Below are 21867 nucleotides of genomic sequence, written 5' to 3' on the forward strand. Positions count from 1 at the left end.
TAGGTCTTTCCAAAGCTACCTAACGATTTTTAAGTTACCAGATTTATTGACCTTTTCTCTATCTGCATCATTTTTTACTTCTCTATAAACTTTGACACTGTCAGTCACCCTTTTCTCCTTGATAACTCTCTTCTCAACTTCTCTGAAACCTTTGAGACTACAGATCACCCTCTTCTACTGAATCCTTTCTTCCCTCTAGGCTTTTGTGACATCACTCTCTCCTGGTTGTTCTGATAACTCCGTCTAAGGATTCTTTGCTGGATCTTCATCCAGATCATTCCCACTAACCATACATATCCCAAAGAGCTCTGTTCTGGACACTCTTCACCCTTTATACTTATTGGTGACCTTATCAGCTCCCATCAATTAAATTATTACATGCTAATGGCTCTCAAAACTACTTATTCAGCCCTAACTTCTTTGCAGATCTCCAGTTTTGCATCTCCAATTTTGGCATTTTGCACTGGATGTCCCATAGACATCTTAAACTCAGCATGTCCATAATTGAACTCATCATCTTTTCTCCCAAATCCTCTTTGTCCTCCAAGTTATCCTATTTCTGTCTAGGGCACCATGATCCTCTCAGTCACCTTGGCTGGTAATCTAGGTGTCATCACTGACTCTTCATTTTCTCTTACTCCCCATATCCAATCTGTTACTAAGGTCTAGCAACTTTACCTTTGCAACATTTTTCACATATGTCTTCTTTTCTCCTGACACTACCATAACACTGGTGCATGCTCTCACCATCTCACACCTGGAATATTGCACTATCCTGTTGGCTGATCCTCCTGCCACAAGCCTACCCACACTCCAGTACTTGCTCCACTTGGCTTCCAAAATGATCTTAAAGGGCAAGTCTAGTCATACACTCCAATGGCTTCCTATCACCTCCAGAATCAAAGAGAAAATCCTCTATTTGGCTTTTAAAGTCCTTCATATCTTAGCCCCCTCCCTCCCTTTCCAGTTTTCTTATACCTTACACCCCCATGGATGTGACTCAGTGACACTGGCCTCTTTGCTTTTCCTCCATTTTCCAAATCTGAGAATCTTTACAGGTTATTCCCAATACCTGGAATGTTCTCCTTCCTCATCTCTCCTTCCTGTTGTCCCTGGCTTCCTCCAGGGCTTAGCCAAAAGCTGCAACTTCTATAGGGTAGTCTTTCTCAATTCCTTTAATTCTAGTTTCTTTTCTCTGTTGATTATTTTCAATTCGTCCTGAATAGAGCTTGTACATACACAGTTGTTTTCACGTTGTCTTCCCTATTAGTCTATGAGCTCCTTGAGAGCATTTCCCTTTTCTGGAATCTCTAACACTTAGCACAGTGTCTGGCACATAGTAGGTACTTAAATGTTTATTGACAGACTGTTGGGGGTGTAAGCTCAGTTCTCACGTGGACAGTCTCGGGCAGGTAAAGGTGAGGACTTCTAAACCTCAGCGTTCTCATGAGGCCCCCCAGGGAACAGCTGGGAATTGAGGCGTGAGACACAGGCTATCTCGTGCATTTCCGCCTCTTCTCCATGGGAAACTTGCTGGGGAGAGCATCCCACCCTTGAGATTGGCCCATGGTCTGAGCACACCTGTTGTTGGCTAGCTAAGGGCTGAGAGCAGGCACGGTATTCACGTGCAAACTATGCAGGTAGCAGAGCTTAAGTAGGGACAGGAAAGCCTGGAGGCGCTCTTCGAGCTGAGGGGCCCTTAGAGGGCAGAAGGTCCCCCCCGTCTCCCGCTCCCATCCTCTTGCTGTACGATCTTTGCCCCTTGGGAGGAGGAGGATTCCTCTCTCCTGAGGAAGAAGTCACCCTGCACATGTAACTAAGACCCTGAATAAAGCCTACCCCTTGTTCGACTCTGGAAAGTCTCTTCTCTCAACACGTTTATCCGGTTGATCCCCGAAGACCTGGACGACAGGTAAGAAAAGGCTCGCGTAGCCCTTCGGCCTCAAGGCCGAACAACAGACTGATTGCATCATCCAGGTTACCTCCTCTGGATACTTTCCACCACAGGAAGATCTTTACTTTCCTCCCATGGGGTACTTCTGAGGAGTGTATCACCTCCCCCACTATTATTCTTTTATTAATACCTAAAATTGTGTTCATTTTCTTTGGCTATCACATCATACTTTTGTTGTTTTTCAGATGAATTTTCTCTAGCCATGCCTTTCTAATCTTGTAGTTATGAGGTTATTTTTTTTAATGCAAGGTTAGAACTTGGCATTATATGTCATATCTTAGTTATGCCTCCTACCCTCTCTCCTTCTCTGCAGCCTACAGAGAGGCCTTTTCTGATTCGAAACTGATTATCTAACATGTTTTCCATTTCTTCCAGCTTTGTGTTATTTGAATATCTGATAAGCATGTCATTCATATTTAAATTCACACCACTGATAAAATAGTTCTGCCCTCTAGCACGAAAGGGGAAATGGCAAATTAGTGGAATGCTGCTAAGGAGATTTCTCCCTCAGATGACTATTCTTTATGCCTGGTCATTCAACTAGGTCCAAATCTACCTATTTGTACTCTCCCTTTTGTCAACAAGGACAACATGTGAGAATTGGGAAAATACTTTGCTAAAATCTACTTGTAACTAGTCTTGTTACCCCTGACAGATCAATAAAAACTTAGGGCTAAATGATAAATGAGCTAGAAGATACCTTAGAGATAATCTAGTCTAATCCTTTCATTCTGCAGGTGGGAAAGCAAGTCCCAGAATGATAAAATGACTTGCCCAAGGTCACAAGGCTCATACAGGTGGCAAAGGCAATGTGGGTAACGTTAAAGCAAAGCCAGGATTCAAACCCAGTTCCTCTGACTGGAAATCCAAGGTTCATAACAGCAAAGACTTAGAACAATAAGGGACCTCAGAGGCAATCTAACTCAACCTCCTCATTTTACAGATGAGGAAACTGAGGCCTAGAGAGGTTTACTGACTTGCTCAAGCTTACACAGACAGTACAACACAAAGACAGGATCTGAAACAACACCTTCTGAATTCAAAGCCAGAATGGGTTCCATTGTATTCTGCTACCCTAAGATATTCTCATCACTACATGAGATTGAGTTTGCATCTAACATGTGGAAGGCATTGTGTCCTAAAAAAAAAGAGAGATTCAAACCAAAACAGAGGATGGTCTTTCCCCTTGGGGAGATTTTAGCACAGCAGAAGAGCAGACACGCATAATTAAAATAAAGCACAACTAAGTGGAATGAACATTAGCCTTGGCATCAACAGTCAGGTTGGGGTCCTGGCTTTGGTATGCCCCTAGGTAAGTCGTTTACTTTCACTGAAACTCAGTTTCTTCCTCTGTAATATGGGAATAAGATTACTTCTTACTTCTACATACTTAGATCTGTTTTGAGGAAAATACTTCTGCAAATTGCAAATTGCTATAGAAATGGAGAAATAATCAATGGCAATGCAAGGTATATCCTATTATACCTATTATGTGCCTTTTGATTTCCTTTTGGGTGTCATTCTTTTTAAAGAAAAGATATTGTGGAATCTCATGACTCAAATGTATTTTATTAGCGGAAGAAGGCTGGTATTTAACAGAAAGGCTTTTCTTTCAATGAGAATTTGGGGTCAATGTAAGTACTCCACAATTTCCCAAAGGTTCTCTTTCCTATTCATTCTGGACCCAATTCACTGACTGAGGTGGCTTTTATGAACTATGTGATTTTTTTTGGGGGGGTCCAGATGTTTTCTTCGTTGCAGACAATTTTTGCTAAGGAAAGTAATGCAGATTAGGAACTGTTCGGCAATTTATGGTCTTTGAGAACTGGTTGGGCCACCAGCTAGTATGTTTCAGAAATACAACTTGTATACAAGTCTTCCTAACTCTGAGGTCTGCTCACTATCCACTACACCAAGCTACAGACATTCTTCATTCACATTTGTCTTGTATGTAGAGGTTAGATGAATTTTTAATGAGATAACTGACTGATAACGTTTGGGAGTCTTTGTAATATCCCAGAGCTTGATGCAAATATCAGAATATCATCTATAAACAGTAGTATCTGGGGGAGCTCACCATCTTGAGGGAATCTTTCTTCAGTTTGGATTCTATGATGCTTATCCTCCCCGATGAACACATATTTCTGTTTTATGTCTTGCTTCATGTTAATAACCATGGTTCTGAACAAAGTTCAATCTGTTACAGATAAGAAAACTTCTATAATCCTAACATTCGTGGGAAACACCTTGTTGGAGGACAACATTTAATGCAGCTTAGGACAAAATATTACTTTGTTCTGATGAATCAAACATGAAAGCATCATTGCAAATAAACAATAAGCACAGTGGCAATTTCAGTCAACCACATGACCATAATAATGTGGTCTGCTCTAGAATATTATTAATATTAATAAGAATGTTACTAATATTCATAAGAACCTGCGTGTTTATAAGAACTTTTCTTGAGGTATTCATCAAGGATATATTCTATATGTGTATAGATTATTTTCACAGAGATTTTGTTATGATGGAAAATTAGACATATGGGTCAGTATTTTCAATCGTCTGTTTTATCTAACAGTCATAACATCTACAGTTTTCTACTTCTAGTATTTGATATCGCCCCTTCTTTTAGGTATCTTTAGTATCAGTTTCATACAGTCCTATATTGTGTCCTCTTCTTTATATCCTAGGTCAGGTTCAATTACCCTTCCCATCTTTGTTTTCCTTTTTGCCATTTCTATTCCATCATGTAGCACATCAGAAACTGAGATATTAAAGCCCAAATGTAGCATCTCCACTGATATAACTAGAGAAAATAATTTGTTACAGAAATTTGTTACAAAAATTTAAAATTGCCTGTTAATTGCCCCTTTTCTAGGTTCATTCTTTAAAAAATATATTTGTATGTGTGTGTATATGTATGTGTGTATATATATATGTATATGCACATATACATATATATACACACACACGCACACACACACACATATATCTATTTAATTTTCCCCCCAATTACATGTTAAAAGTTTTAAGTTTTAAAAGTTTTGAGTTTCAAATTCTATCCCTCCCTCCCTCCTCTCTGGGACAGTAAACAAGCTGATAGAGTTCATACATGTGCAATCATGTAAAACATTTCCATATTAGTCATTTTGTCCAGTCTAATTCTTAAAGGCCTTTAGGATGACTTTAGTTATGTGTCTTCTCAAGCTTTCTCAAATGAGGTTTTCCCTAAATTTCTTCTTAGGACTTCATGAGATATTACTACTGACATTCTCTTACCATTCTTCTCTGTAAGAATTAATAGTCTCAATTGGGATTGTATTTGGTTGTCACATCTTTTCGTTTAACAAGGAGATCACATGGTTGATGGCAAAGGTAGACCAGGTTTTATTGGCCTCTTTGTGGTGCCAGTGTCCTTCCAGCAGTTACACTTTAGGATATTGTTAGAATGTCTTGCTGTCTGTTTCTTCATTTCTTTCTCATCTGGGGACAGCTATAGTTTATTTAAGCAAGTCAGACTGGGGTTGTCTTAATTACACGTCATATCTTAATCTCACATTTATTTTTTCTTTTAATTTGGTGTTGATTTTGAGCTTTGTTCTAACAAATCAATGGCCTGACATTACAGAGATAGCTTGTTTGGCTATGACTCCTTTACATTAATGATCAGTCGTTTATTTCTATAAAGACAAAGTCAATTAATCTCTTATTTTCTTTTGATCTTTTCCCCTTTCTTCCCTCCTTCCTTTTCTGTCCTATTCTTCCTTTCTTCCTTACCTTCCTTCCTTCCTCTTGCCCATTCCTTTTCTTCCTCCCCCCACACCCATCCCCCTTTTTTGGGCTTTTCATTATTTACTATGTCTAGCACTTTTAAGCTCTCTTCTTTAAAAAAAAAATGCATGGACTTGAAGGTTTGCTTTTTTTTTTCTTGATACTGAGCTGTGAATGTGTCTGTATGTCTAAGTTGGTGCATCAAAAATTAGCCATTCTCCCTTTAGCTCACTTCTGCACTGAAGTCAATGAGTATTAAAGTATATGCTGATTTCATCCGGAACACCCTCTAAAGTTTGCTGTAGAAGGCTCTGCCTCTCCACATGTGCTACCACAGATGTTAGTACATAAAAAACAATTACCTGCATGGGGCTCTTTTTGTTTATACTCATTGTGAGCACTCTAATGTCTATGGAAGTGATGTTTCTTATCACTTTTTATGCTAATTCTTTTATTTATTATTGCCATTTGGAGGCAACTTCCTTTTGTCCTTTGCTTTCATTTACAAGGATAATGTCAACACTGGTATGATTCAGTTTCTCCTTTAGCATGGTGATTCACTCACTGGTCAGTAGGCAAGGATTTCACTTTTAGAGTAAAAGAAGGTCGTGCTTTCAGGGTTTCTAAAATAGTCATTCTGAGCATTCTCTGCCTTCTTTTGTAAGTGGAAGTGGAATGTATAAAACTAAAGGTCATTTTGTGATTATCTTTGTTTAATGATAACATTATTAATAATATACTATAAGGAAAGAAAACTTTGAAAGACTTTAGAACTCCGAATGATGAAATGATAAGCCATAAATCCAGAAGACTGAAGATGAAAGATGGCACTCATTTCCTGCACAAGAGATGATGAACTTAAAATTCAGAGATACATATTTTTTTCAGGCAATGTGGGAATTTGTTTTGCTAGACTATGCATATTTATGATGAGAATTTTATTTTTACTGTTTTTAGTGGGGAGCAGTAGGAAGGACATATTTATAAATGCATGCAAAATAAATACATATTTTAAAAATATAAGTGTAATCTATTGCTATTATATCAAAAAGATATAATTATCATAAAAACACAAAATAACATTTAGTACATGAAAGAGGCAGAATAAATGTTCAGAAGAAGGATGAAATTTTAGGTTAAGAACTTCTATTTTAAATGTATTTATCACTCACTTATGTAGATTCATAAAGGATCATAAACTTAAGATCCAGAAGGGATTTTAGAAATCATACAGTCAAATCAACCTTATTTTACACATAAGGAAACTGAGGCCTACAGTGAATTGTCCAAATTAACATAAAAAATTGAGCCAAGATTTGAATTCAAGTGTTCAAATTTAAAACTTAATGGGGTTTTTTTTTTTTGCCTATTGCCCTATGTTCACTAAAAACCAAACCAAACAAAATGTAATGTTTCTTAATTCAGAAGTCTTGACTATAATATATTGTTCTAAGTCCAATTTAAGCTAATTTCAGACATTAAATTATGTTTTACAAATATAATGGATTTGATAATTTTACATGAAAAAATATTATTTTATAGGTGAACAGGCCATCAGGTTGCTGCTTAATTTCATTGTTGTTTTTTTTTTCTCAATCAAGGGCAAAGATATTACATTTTGGCAATTAGGAATTTTACAGAAGGAAAAAAATGACACACAGTCTCCTAATTAAATATTTACATCACAAAGAACCAGCTGTTCTGACTTAATGAGCACAAATGCCTGCTTTCCAAAACTACACAGCTACATATTTGCCTGAAGGTTAAATGGTACCTCTACTACCATCAGCAAAAATATTTTTGTTTCAAAAAATCATAAATAAAATTGCAGGATTAACAAATAATGAAATGTAAAGTTAAAGTTGTTACTTTTTATTTCTTAGGCAACGAAGCTCCCTCTGCCAAACTTCATGATTTAAATGTCTGAAGTTAAAAACAAGCAAGTTTTTAAATGTATCAAATAGGTAATCATTTTGTTATATAATGTTTATCTGTAACCTTCTCCTCTAATTAAATATTTTTTTCAATTATTTTGTAAGGAAATATTTAAAATCTCATAACAATCATTTTTGTAGCTTCAGAATTTGTTTAGTGGTTCATTTAGCAAAGTTAAACTTTACTCAATGAAAAATACTGCAACAAAAGTACTGATACGAACTAGTGCTCTTTATCTCTAGAAATCTATGAGTAATATGGAGAATTAAGACTATTATGAAATATAAGAAATTATTAATTCAGGACAAAAAACAAAGTGAAAGATATTGTCATAGGAAAAGTATTAATGTTATAAGAGAACACACTTGGAACACTGAAAAGGGGCACTGTGGAACATACTTTCAGGCCCTCCAATTTTATTTCTAAATCTTATTGCTGGTTGGCTCTGTTTTCCCATGTTAATGGTGCCATTTTAGGGGATGGACTCTTTAAGGGGAGTCAAGTAGCCAATCTGATTCGTTTCTGTACATGTTAGTTTCTTGAGGGAACTGTTGAGGTATAACTGTTGCCTCATCTGTCTTTTTATACCCCAGCCCCCAGCACAGCACATTTTGCATAAAGTAGGCACTTAATAAAGGTCTACTGAATAAAACAAAGTGCAAATAATGAGTGTTTCTTCAGTATTTTCTGATAAGAAACCAAGTGGAAGGTTAGCATGGGCTTCCAGGACAGATAATTGTTTAAAAATACGTACATGTAAAAATATTTATGCCTAAGAAGGCAAAAGTAGGGAACTAAAACAAAATTATTAGAAAGTGTCTACAGAGTACAATAGCACCATATTCTGGACAAATCCATCGTCACAGCATCAGAGTGGGACACGATGTAAGATGGGACATAGACCAGGAACAGCACAGGAATCTGGTTCCTTTTCTCTTCAGAAAACGCTGGTGCCAGAGTTCTCAAGCAAGAATCTGAAAGTATGGAGTTGGTTTTTTTCCTACTTTCCCCTTAAATTCTCAGGAGAAATTCAATCTGTGGTTCATTTGCCTTCTTCAATCCTATTCTGGGATTATGGATGTTCCTTCTTCTGACATCTGCTCTATTCTTGCCAGAATACTCCTAGTCACTCAGAAATGAAGTCTTGGAATAATCTTGGATTTACTCCCTCTTTCCTTCAGTATCCAGAGTATTAAAAAAAAATTTTTAAAAAAGTTTTGTAAATTATTGGGATCTTTGTTAGACTAGATCTCTAGTCTATCGTTTTGTTTCCATTGTCATAATGTTTGGGCCTTTACCTTATCCCTATATGACCAGAGGGGCAGCTAGGTGGTGTAGTGGATAGAGCATCAGTGCAGGTGTCAGGAAGACTTGAATTCAAATCTCACCTCAGACACTTGACACTCACTAGCTGTGTGACCTTGGCCAAGTCACTTAACACCAACTCCCTCATCCTGGGTCACCTCCTATCATCCTGATGAATATCTGGTTCCTGGATTCAGATGGCTCTGGAGGAGAAGTGAGGCTGGTGACCTGCACAGCCCTCCCTCACTCAAAACAAAGTCAAGTGCAACTCATGTCATTATTTCTCTGATTTCTCTTTGGCAATGAAGGATGAACACAAAAGAGGACCACAATAGTCTTTGAGCCTCCTGTCTTTTCCCTCCTACAATATATTTTATAATTCAATCCAATTCTAAATTAATGATCCTATGAAAAGTGGCTGATGACAGACTGGGTGGGGAGAAGAGGCATCTGAAGCCTAGCCAAGAAATTTAGACTTGTTTCTCTTGGTTACATAGAACAAGTATTTGAGCAGTGGACTGAAGAGTAGAGAGGGTTTTTAAAGATTTGTCACCAGATAAATCTTTCTTAAGAAAAAACAAAAACACCTTTATAATTATACCCAAGATTTGCCCACCACATATGGTAGGCTGGAATGGGATGTTTTAGCTTGCTACTATGAAGAAATATTTACTGTACCAGGACATAGCAATTGTGGGGAAGGTCCAAAATTCATTTGGAGATGAAAAGAGTATCAACAAAAGGAAAGTTTTCTCTTTAGTTTTGCTTGGAACTGAGAGTCCGAAGGGGCATCTAAGCAATCTGAGTCAACTTACTAAGGATGTACAGGCAGCTAGCTGTCCTGGCTTGTCTGGACCATGAGTAAAAGTATGGCAGGAGCAGACTCATTTCTGTGGAATTTTTTCTCTGGGAGATCTGATAAATAACTGGACTATGATGTGCTCTGCCTCTATGAATCTGAATCTCATGATTTCCCCCTGAACACATAAAGTTAAAACAGTAAGTCTTACTTAAAAAAAGAGGCTGGATAAACAAGATGATGCTTCAGGAAATTTCAATCCTCTTCCTCAAAACCCCCTTAAAATATTCAATGACCAGCTGATTTACTAACAACTGAATGATGGAATGTGGAGGAGAAGTATTGATGAAAGATAATTCACAATCCCAGGACCTACTGAAAGGACGAGGTGGGATATTCAGATGGCAGGAGAGCCAAGAGGGAATAGTTCATTTTGTGCTAACTTAAACATCTCCTACACTAGATCTCAAGTCACTTGTATTGATATTGTATGTAACTATGTTATCTCTTCCACCATAAGCTCTTCAACGGTAAAGAATGTTTTTGCTTTTTCTTTGACTCCCTGGAAATCCGCGTGGAGTCTATCACATAGAAAGCAGTTAATAAATGCTTATTGATTAACTGATTTCTTGAAGAAAGTATTCATGATATAGAGAGGCAAGCCTCCTCCATACCAATCAATCAGGCAACAAGTATTCATTTAGTGTCCAGTATATGTCAGGTACCATACGAGGCATTAGGGATACAAGCACAAAGAATGAAACAATCCCTACCCACAATGAACTTATATTTTACTCAGCATGACAACAGGTACATATTTAGACATATACAAAGTACTTAAATATAAGGCAGTGAGGGCAGAAGGGTATCAGCAGATGGGAAGAAGTCTGGGCAGAATCTTAAAGGAAGAGAAATAAGGGAGGAGTGCTTTCTAGGCATTTGTGAAAGTGAGTGAAAAGACAAGGAGATAGAAGTGTCATGTGTGAGGATCTGAGGGAAAGTCAGTTCGATTGGACTATGGAGTAATGGGGGAGGATGGATATCCAATGAGGCCACACAGACAGGTTGGAGTCGGGCTGTGTTGAGTTTTAAGAACTAAACAGTGTTTATATTTTATCACAGAGGCAACAGGGAATTGGCTGAGTAGAGTGTTCCTTTATTCTGATTTGGTGCTTAAGGAAAGTTACTTTGACATCAAAGTGAGAGAGTAGACAAGGAGAGAAAGGGTCATATATGTGAAGGTCACAGGGACCATTGTTTTGAGAGATTTGAGGCAAGCTGAAAGAAGCTATTGCAATAATTTAAGTGAGAGGTGATAAGGGTCTGAACTAAAGTGATGGCTATGGGGAGTAGAGAGAAGGAGTTGGATGACAAAGATGTGAAGACAGAAAGGAGATCTGGCTTACTGACTGGATACTTGGGGTAAAGGACAGCAAAGAATCCAGGATACTTCTGGAAGATTGAAAAGACAGTGCTGCCTTTAGCAGAAACAGGAGTCTAGAAGAGGGGAAAGAATGATGAGTTCAGTACTGGATGTGTTGAATTTGATATATCTCTGAGTCATCCAGTTTGAAATATCTAGCAGGCAATTTGTGATGCAGTACTGAAGCTCAGGGAGAAACTGAGGCTAGATAACAGAGATCTGGGAATCATTTACATAGAGATGACAGTTAACTCATAGGAGCTGAAGTGAGAGAAGTCTAGAATCCACTGGAATTACATTTTTTTCTCTCAAATGATATTTCCATATTTTCACCATCTCCCCATGTCTGTATTTACACAGAAGTCACTGAATGCTGAAAAATGTTGATTTAACTTGAAGAATCTCATCAAATTCTTTGTAAAATTCTTTACCTCCTTTTTCATGTCAACTGAAGACAGAAGTGCATAAAGTACAATTATTTTCTTAGTAGACTTTGAAAAGACTTATCATGAGCACTGCAATACAAGATGACAAAATGTCCCATGAAATGATGTTCCTTCTTGACTTTGGATACGTGGAAAACCCAACTGCACCAACTCATTTATTTGCCTCTCCTAGAAGAACCTGTGAATAATCTTTATATTCAATTACAATTTCCTTTTGTCTTCTGGTCTCAAATCCTTTTGAGAATGTCTTGTTATGACTCATTCCTCTGGTTGTATGACCACCTACTGGTCACTGAATAAAGATCTCACATTTAGGATACCAATAACTAAGTTAATATTTATAGATAATCTAAAATCTATGTTTCTTACTATCCTCTGCCCCTTTCTGTGACACACTTCCACCATCACTGGGGACAATGAAGTGGTCTAAACACAGCTGAGGGTCATTCTGTATTTATATTTATTTCAACTGGTGACATGTTATTATATGATTATATAACCACGTAGCCAACCCTACTAATAATAAGGCTTTCCCTATTTAGCTAGGATGGTCTTTGGAAAGGAAACAACATCTGTTGCTGGGATCATATTTCAAACTTTTTGACCATGGTAGAATCTACAAGAAATTGTGTTCCATTTGGATGACCCTTCAGAACCAAATGTTACCATCATATCTAGATGAGGCATCAGAATAAGACTTTGTGGAGATAACTTTATATTAATATAACATAAACTAATGTGTATAAGTATATGTATATGCTTAAGAGACAGTATGGTACAGTAGAAAGCTAGCCTCAGTAACAGTATTCAAATCTTACTTCTGACACATAATGGCTGTGTGGTCCTATGTAAATCACTTCACTTCTTTCATCTATTATTTGTAGAGAAGGGATGGCATTGCATTGATAGTGGGACTTTTCTCCCTGAGATCTCCATATAACAATGAAATCACAGGTCTGATGCAAAACAAATAGAAACTGTTCAAGTCCTTTTTAGAAATCTGATGTCAAGCATTAACCGTTTGGTTTCACTTTAAATTAAAAAATCTCATCATTATTATAAAATACCTATGAAAGGCAAAATACACATTTCTCTTTGGAAACCAAGTAAAATTATAAACCTTCTTTCTGTGGAACAGGGAAAAGAAGCCTGGATTTAGAAGGACCCCTGGGTTATAAGCTTGGCTTTGCTACTTACCAGTTATAAGACCTTGATGAAAAATTAGGGCTTGGAGTTTGGGGGTTATGGGGAAGAATGGGGAAGATTAGATGGTCTCTAAGGTCCCTTTTGTAATTAACTCTTATGGTTCTATGAATCCATGCTAATACTGCTGAATATGATAAACTCAACAAATGCTGAGTATTATTATTTGCAATATTGAATTTTATTACATATGGTCAAGCCTCTTCTATTTAACAATAGTGAAACTGTTTTGCTTTTGTGGGGAAATTAAAAAAAATTAAGTATCTTTTTGAGAAGAAAAAAATCAAGTCATAATTTTAATGCCATTTTCTTAATGTTTATGCCAAAATATGCATAATAAGAGCAAAGGTTATTTGATGGTGAAATTAAGAACATCGAGTTATTTATTGTGTGGTACTGCACAGTGCTATACAGATCAATGGTCAAGAGTTCTAAAATTACTTATTATAATCAATCTTCCTCTGTTCTTTTTCTCCTCTGTTACCTGCAAATACTGAATGGAGGTCACTTCCTCTTTGGTGTGCCAAAGTTTCTCCCTTTTCCACCCACAAGGCTGATTTGTGTGTGGATTACAATTAAATAAACAGAAGCTCAGTTTAGCTGTACAGGCAGGCACAAGATCTCTGTGGAGGAATGTGTGAACATCCCATTAAGTACATAGGTACAAAACCAATGCCAGCTTGCTAAAGTTGGTGAACTGCTCTAGAGAAATGAAAGCCATCTCTATTTTTATGGCAGTATAGTTTTGAAAAGCTAGCACACATCTATAATACACAAATATATTTCCCTTTTTGGAATAGGTTCCTGAAAAGCTAAGATTTTGATCATATAGACTTTATTAAAAAGATGCCTATATATTTAACATTGAGAAACTTAACAAATTTACTTATATATTTCATATATATAAAGAGCCCCTTTCATTCACAAAGAACATGTTATGAGCTTTCAGTGAACTGTAGAAAATACTAAAATATCTCTGTATGTGGGTGGATAAAGCTTTTAACGAGGGACCAAACTACAAGGTGATCACAAGAGACTAATAGCTATGAACTATGTTTCTGCAAGATTCGGTTTCCTAAATCACTGGCTACATGGGGTGACAGGTTAAACAATAAATTTAACATTGATTAATATTTAGTAATTAGACCCATTATTTGATAGGACCTTCACTACTGGTTACTTTTTTGAATAAGGTCTCAGATTCAGGAAAGAAATCATTTGGTGACACTCACAAATATGCCTGTAATTTAACACCGATGATAGTTTGTCATGCTATTGCTTAAGCAACAGATAAGCTCCTGAAATGTTAATAAATCGTATACTGAACCCCTCCTGTGGATGCAGCACCATGCTCCAAGAACTCTGTTGCCAGGGCTAGCCAAACAAACCTCCTGTGAATTCTTCCCTCACTCCTGCTTCCCTTGCTGAGCTTTCCCTCTTATCTACAGAACTAAAAGTCCATAAAACCTGATGTTGAGCTCGGGGAAGTGGATTATAGGAGATATGAAAGAAAGACAGGGCATGACAGCAAAAAGTTAACTTAAGAACTGAAATTCAGGTGACTTAACTTCCATCAGTCATGACAGTAAATGGTAATCCATTCATCAAAAGCATATAAACATGAGTACAGAGACTTATAGGAAGGGGTCTCCTGAACTAGGAGATTGACATGCTTGTCTCCAGTGAAAAAATTCAAATAAGGCACATAAGGCAAAGTGGTGAAAGAGCAGCTAGCCCCAGCAGCATGGTATATTGGAAAGAAAAATGGATTTGGAATTCTATATCTATTACCATTTCATTTTAGACGAGTCAATTAACATCTGGTTCCTTCTCTATAAAATGAAGAGGTTGAGTGAGATGATTTCTAAATGGTCTCTTCCAGGTCTAAACCCTAAGATGTGATGAAATGGAAAAAAGCCAAGACTTCAGTTTCAGGGGAAAGAATTTTGGTCTTAACTTTGCCTCCAACTATACAAATCAGCCTCTCTGTGCTTCAGTTTTCTCATTTGATAAGTGGAAAAAACACTCTCTGCTTTTACTTGCTTCATAATGTTATGAGGATCAAATAATAGTAACTACCATGTTTAAAGTTTGTAAAGTGCTTTACAAGTGTTAACTTATTTGATCCTATCAATGACTCTGAGATATGTACTATTATAAGCCCTATTTTACAGATGATGAAACTGGTGCACAGAGAGATAGTAAATGACTTGCCTAGAGTCCCACAGCTTGTCTGAGGCTGGACGTGATCTTAGGTCTTCTTGATTCCAAGCCCAATCAGTGCTCCATTCACTGAGCCTGTCAGCAGCCTCTACAACACCAAGTTGGATTTGACTCTCCATTATGGGTAGTATTGGATTAGGGGTTTTGAAAATAGAGAAGATTTGGAAGAATGACCACAGAACAGTGTTAGCAAATCTATTAGAGATGATAAAACGATTACCAAGGGGGAGTGCAATATTGATCCTATCTTCAGTCTTTCAATGGGGAGTCCAGGACATTAGTAAAGGCAGTCTCCTTTATTCTGGCTGGGTAAGGGTTTGTGGTATTTTGGAGGTCAAGGTGGTTGTTTTGTACTCCCCACTGAATTTTCTCCAATTTCTCTGAAAAATGGGACTCTCAGGACCCTCAGGTAGAGATTATCAGAGGGGGCCTGGTACCCAGATAGCATTTAGAATTAAGAAGCTTAAATTAATAAGGTAATATTTTAACTTGACACAGTATCTTAATTTAGATTAATTCACCAGCTATTGTACCTAATCTTTGCTATCTTTTTTAAACAAAAATTTCTTATATGTGCTCCTAAATCTATCCTGTACTCCCTAAATGTCAAACAGAAAGCACTTATAACAATAGGAGTCCAAAGCCTGTTTACATACTTCAGCTATGACATGCCCCAAAGGTCCAATCTTAGGACTAGGGGTCAGAAACTCCTAATACACTAGTTTTGTAACATTTTTATGGAGTAAGTACGGCCAGGTCACTGAACTTTTCTATGTATTTTATCTGTCCAGTACAATTCTCTAACTCTTAAAAGAACTCAGCATTAATTTTGACTATTATTATTATTATGAATACTTTAAAATCCCATTAAAATATACAATTATTGTTATTGTTTAGATGTTTATGAAAGAGTAAAGATGTATCATCATAAAGGAAATAAAGTACAGTAAATGAAAATGTGGTTATAAAAGGTAGTTGCTTATTTATCCTCAAAAGATATTTTTCTCTACAAATCCTGGTGTGAATCTGATAGGATGGCAGTTATCTTTTTGAAAATCAAGAATTCCCTGGATAACAAGTTATGTATATAAGATCATCCCCTCTTTTTATTTTCATATTTTTTTCACCACTAAAACATTACAGCAGTATTAGTTAGCCCTAAAATTACTGTTCAGTCATTTCAGTCATGTCCATCTCTTCACAACTCCATTTAAGGTTTTCTTGGAAAAGATAGTTAAGTGATTTGCCATTTCCTTCTCCAGCTCATTTTACATATGAGGAAACTGAGGCAAACAGGGCTAAGTGACTTGCCCAGGGTCACACAGCTGGGAAGTGTCTGAGGCCAGATTTGAACTCAGAAAGATGAGTATTCCTGACTTCACTGCACCAAACTGCTGTCCCTCTAAGTACCAAAGGAATTTTCTAAATATGATAGGCATAACACTTTGAATTTTAATTTGCTATACACTCATATTTTAAATGAATGCAAACATCCATAATTTTGCACCAATGTAGTCATTAAAATTAATAGAAGGGAAAAGGAGACTATTAAAAAATTCTCCATCATTAACTACCATAACGTCACCTCTTAATCAGAGTGTTACAGCAAATTGTTGTGGAAGAAAGAAGGACTTTAAGTGTAAATAAATTATTGTTTAATTAGATTTAAGCTCTCATAAATGTGAAAGACAATACTTTTAAGTTAGGAAGTAATAATGAAATCTTTGTAACTGGAAATTTTAAATTATTATTCCAGTAATTCTGCACCATAAATAACAAAGGCAGTTTGTTATATTTCTAAATATATAGTCAATTTTTATTCTTTGTACTTGGAATACTTAACTTCCTCTTATAGTTCAGTACACTTCCCAGTTACTAGTTTGTGCTTAAGGAGGGAAAATTAATTTTAGTGTTAACTTTTAAAAAGTGCATTTTAGAATGTAAATCTACTGCCAAATGTATTATGATATATATCAACATCAAATATAAATGCCTGATCACTCCACGGTCTGAGTTTTACACTCTTCTCTTTCATTAGTTTGGATAACTAAGGATAAACTCTACATTTATAAGCCAAAAGGAATATATATATATATATATATATATATATATATGGAGAGAGAGAGAGAGAGAGCGCACTAAGCTTTGCTTCCAATAGAGGAGTTGTTTCATTTCCTCTTTTGCAAGATTAATTTTTTTGAATTAACAACAATAATGAGAAAATGTGAAAACAATTATCAATTGTTAACAAGAGAAAAACTTCCACTTCTATTCTAGGAATGGATTTTACCTTTGTGATTCACAAATTATAACATTTTCATTATCATAAAATAAACACTAATTTGATAAGCAAAGTAGCATAATAAAAGACAAAAAAGGTAAAATAAAGCAAATCTTGAATAGTACTCAAAAAAAGAATATTAGGAATTTCTCTTTCATGTCAGCCAAAGTAAATAATTTTAGAAAAGATTATCTGTGAGGAGCGAAGAAACTGGGGAAAAAAAAGAAGAAAAGAGGTAGGAAGAGTTGAAATACAGCATAGTTACACTTATAAAATCCACAGAGAATTAGAGATGAAAGAAATCTTACAGCTACATCTAGTACAATTCCCCATCCAAAGGGTAAAACAAGACAAAACAAACAAAAAAGCAACTCTAAAACATCCCAGATAAATGGTGATCCAGATTCTCTTTGAAAATACCAGCCATTTGAACCAAAATAAAAACGTCTACACTAGCAGCTTATATTTACAGCCTCTGTATCAAATCATACAATATATAGTCTTTGTGATGACAAGACATCATCTTGTCATTTAAATTTTTTCTAAATAGCTCTGTTTGTCCTCTTCTCATTTTAAGTCTACGACAGGCTATGAAACCATGAATATCTATTCACTGCATGCTAAGACTTGTTGTTTTAAAAGTATATAACACATTCAACATGCTACTTTCAAAACTATCTTATTTGTCTGTGCTTCCTTCTGAACTCTCTTTTACCCTTTTCTGTGCATTAATTATAAAAAATTGATAATTTTCTTTTTATTCCCTTTTTTTATCCTTTCTTTTCTGGCATTATTAGTGCTACTTCCTCACCCTTCAATTCTCTCCAAATAAAAACATAAGAAAAAATATTATTACAAATAAGTATAATCAATCTAAACAGCTATACTTAGTGATCATGTCCAAAAAAATGAATCTTTTTCCACACCTTGAGTCCCTTAATGTGAAAGGAGGTGGGTAGCACCCATAAGAGGATTTAGAGTAAGGAAGGAACCTTAAAAATATCAGTCTTTTATTGGACTTTAAGATCACGGGTCAACAATGTGACATAGCAGCTAAAAAGCTAATAGTTACACTGAATCAAGAGACGTTTTCTAGGACTAGGAAGATGATGACCCTAGTCCTTTCATATCTTATTCTGGTCATCTAGTTAACTTGGGGTTTATTGGTTAGATTTCTTTCTCAAAGACCAAGTCTTAAACCCAATTCACTCTGGATTATCATGGATTGGACAATAGTGTGTGTGTTTGTCCTTCGTTGCTGAAGAAGACCATGCCATCAAAGAAATAATGACATGACTTGCACTTGACTTTGTTTTGAGTGAGGGAGGGCTGTGCAGGTCACCAGCCTCACTTCTCCAGGGTCATCTGAATCCAGTGACCTGATATTTATCAGGATGACTGGAGATGATCCAGGATGAGGCAGTTGGTGTTAAGTGACTTGGCCAAGGTCACACAGCTAGTGAGTGTCTGAGGGGAGATTTGAACTCAGGTCCTCCTGACTCCTGCACTGGTGCTCTATCCACTGCACTATCTAGCTGCCTTGCCCAAGCACCACTTAAGTGTTGTTTTTTGGGCCCTCCGGGCTCAGAGTGAATGTAAATAATAACAGTTTCTCTTTTGGCCAGCAACCCTGAGGATCTTCTCCTCCTAGATTATTTATTCATTTTTTTATTAAAGGGGCCATCCCTTGACTCACTTCTTAAGGAGGCCTATTCACCCAATGGGAGTTGCCTCACTCAAAGTGAGAACTTGAAAACACCTTAGCTTAAAAGGGCCAAGTTTTCCCACTGCATCCTGGGTCCTCTCTAGTCATTCTGATCGCTATCTGGCCACTGGACCCAGATAGCTCTGGAGGAAAAAGTGAGCTCTGGAGGAAAAAGTTAATAAATTTCATTTATTAACCATCTGCAATGCAAAGTCTCTTACATGATGAAAAAGTGAGGCTGGTGACTTTGCACAGCGCTCCCTCACTCAAAGTCAATTGCAAGTCATATCATCATCTCCCTGATGTCATGGTCCCCTTTGAGAATGAAGGACAAACCACGGGTCAGAAAATACCAAGATCACTGTATTCAATTACTGGTGCTATAATTGGAAAAGCTAAACCAAACCAAACATTGATAAGCTGGAGGGCTCCTTGAGGGGGGCAACCAGGACAGTGAAGGGTTAATATCATGTTAGATGTTGTTGTTTGTTCTTCATGACATAGGAAGGTGATGTCTTTGCTTGCAAGTTAACTGGACTTAAGTGAGGTAGGGATATGCAAAGTCACCAGCCTCACTCTCTCCTCTGGAGTTATCTGGGTCCTGTGGCCAGATACAGATTAAGAAGACTGGAGATGGCCCTGGATGTAGTAGGAGACCTTGGACTTTTTAAGCTAAGGTCTTTCCCAGGTCTCAGTTTGTCCGAAGCAAGACCCATTCAGTGATTAAGGCTAGGTATGAAATGAGGCAAAAATGACCTTTTTTACATGCTATAAATCAATCTAGGAGGGGAAGACCCTTAGGGTTTCTGACCGTAATAGAAGTAGTGCTATTCTCACTCCCTCTGAGCCATCAAAATCCAAACAAGGATCAAGTATGGCTTGAATTGGGACATAATGTTGGCCAAAATCAGTAAAAGCCAGAGTGATCTGGACATAAAGCATGGTCACGTTAACTCCATCTGAATCACAGAAGGCTTTATCAAAGACTGGTTTTCCAGGGCTGTACTTCAAGAAATCCTAAATGAAACTACAGAGGGCAAAAGAGCTAACTGTCCCAGTTTTTTTAAATGACGGAATAAATAAATGTTATATGAAGTCTCTTTGAAGGAATGGAGGTAGGGAGAGAGAAAAGATTTTGGGGGGAAAGACAACAGTCATTAAGTATTCCATCAGCTGTCCTGTGGAAAACGGAATTAGGTATTTTACTTGGCTACAAGGGGAAGCAATAGGGTAGATAAGAGGGAACATGGCACAGTAGACTGAGTGATGGAATTGGAACCAAGAAGAGCTGGGTTCAAATCCCACTTGAGATGGTGATTAGCTTTGTGTTCCTCGGAAAGTCACAACCTCTCTGAGCCTCAGTTTCCTCTTCTGTAAAATAAGGACATTGATTATTTGACCTCTAAGATCCCTTCCAGCTCTAAATTTAGGATGAATGAGGAAGGAAAAATTTTATAAGAAAAAACTTCCTATGAAATTGAGGTCAAGTATTTGTTATTCATGCATTTAATTCAATTCATACAGAATATAAGTTCTTAAAAATGCCATAACAGAGCTTTCTAAAAATGGAACTGGATATTTTAGGAAGTACTAAAATTCCCCTTCCCTGGATACATTCAACCAAATCCAGGTTGATATTTCTTGGGCATGAAGCAGAAGAGATTCTTGCTCAGGTAATGATTAGAAGATTGTTTCTGAAGTCCCTTCAAACTCAGAGATCTTTGATTTTGTGACAGACCAACCCTTCATTTTTGTAGATGAAAAAGCTAAGTCCTAGAGATAGAGACATCAGTCACACCAGGAGCACCTCTAGCTCTAAACCTGCTGCTTTTAAACACTTATACCATATTCATTCTTGTGTACTGTGATTTTTTCCTTCCTTTGAAATTGTGCATATAGTAAAAATTGCTTTAATCTGCTTTACCATTAATACTTTGATACATATCCTGCCTTTAATAGAAAGTATTCAAGTGTTGTAATGTCAAATCCTGCCCCCCACCCCACTCCCTTATTAATGAAGGCAAGAAATTAAACATGATGATATTTATCAAATGTGACATCTAGGAGGGGCATTACAGGGAAAAAAGAAAGGAAAACAAACAAAAATACAAATGAATGTTGTGGATATTCACTCCTTTTCTCCCCAAATCAATAAACCTAAAAAAAAAAACCAACTCGATAATTCCCACCTAACTTCACAGTAAAATTTAATAGCAAAGTAATTTAAAGATTTAATTGCATTTACCCAATATATATTTATTCATAACAATCATATCATCATAGGGATTATCTTAAAAAATCAGTGCTTTATAAACATTCTTTGATACTCGACCTATCTCTGTGACAGATTCTCAGAAAGTCATCTTTATTTTTAATCAATGAGAACACTGAAGCACAGACAAGTTATTAAGTGACTTGACACATACTACCCCTGTGATACTTGTTTGCATATCTGAATAAAATAAATAAATATGGGGGACTTGCAGTGGACTGGTTTTTTAATGAGTAGGCTTCTCCTGAAAGAATTTTAAATAGTTTCGTCACAATAAGAGATTAGGTACCTATGAATTAGCATCGATAACTTGATTAAAAAAAAGTCTGTCTCTAATATAAGAGCACTAAGAGGTTGCTCCAAATTTCATTTATTAACCATCTGCAATGCAAAGTCTCTTACATGATTAAAAATGACTAGTCACAGCATACAGACACTTTCCAGTTTCCATATTTCTCATCATTTTTGCTGTGTGACTTTTAAATGAGTTTGCTGATTAAGAACAACCCAGAAAATGATAAATCTTCCAGCAACAGCACTAAGGAGT

At 36.6% G+C, this 21867-nt stretch overlaps 1 protein-coding gene across 11 annotated transcripts in view; it reads right to left on the bottom strand.

Annotated features, from left to right (window-relative positions):
- AHI1 (Abelson helper integration site 1) overlaps positions 1–21867 on the bottom strand; it is a 279355-nt gene that overhangs the window by 114355 nt on the left and 143133 nt on the right. Inside the window, exon 20 of one of the 11 annotated variants that reach the window (XM_072643421.1) lies at positions 4064–4151. The exons of the other annotated variants lie outside the window; for them this stretch is intronic. Within the exon in view, the coding sequence (XP_072499522.1) occupies positions 4147–4151 (5 nt within the window). The 3' untranslated portion in view covers positions 4064–4146. Of the gene's footprint in view, positions 1–4063; positions 4152–21867 lie in introns of those variants that run through there. 11 annotated transcript variants of the gene reach the window in all.

Source organism: Notamacropus eugenii, chromosome 2 (genome assembly GCF_028372415.1).
Source record: "Notamacropus eugenii isolate mMacEug1 chromosome 2, mMacEug1.pri_v2, whole genome shotgun sequence".
Lineage (NCBI taxonomy): Eukaryota > Metazoa > Chordata > Mammalia > Diprotodontia > Macropodidae > Notamacropus > Notamacropus eugenii.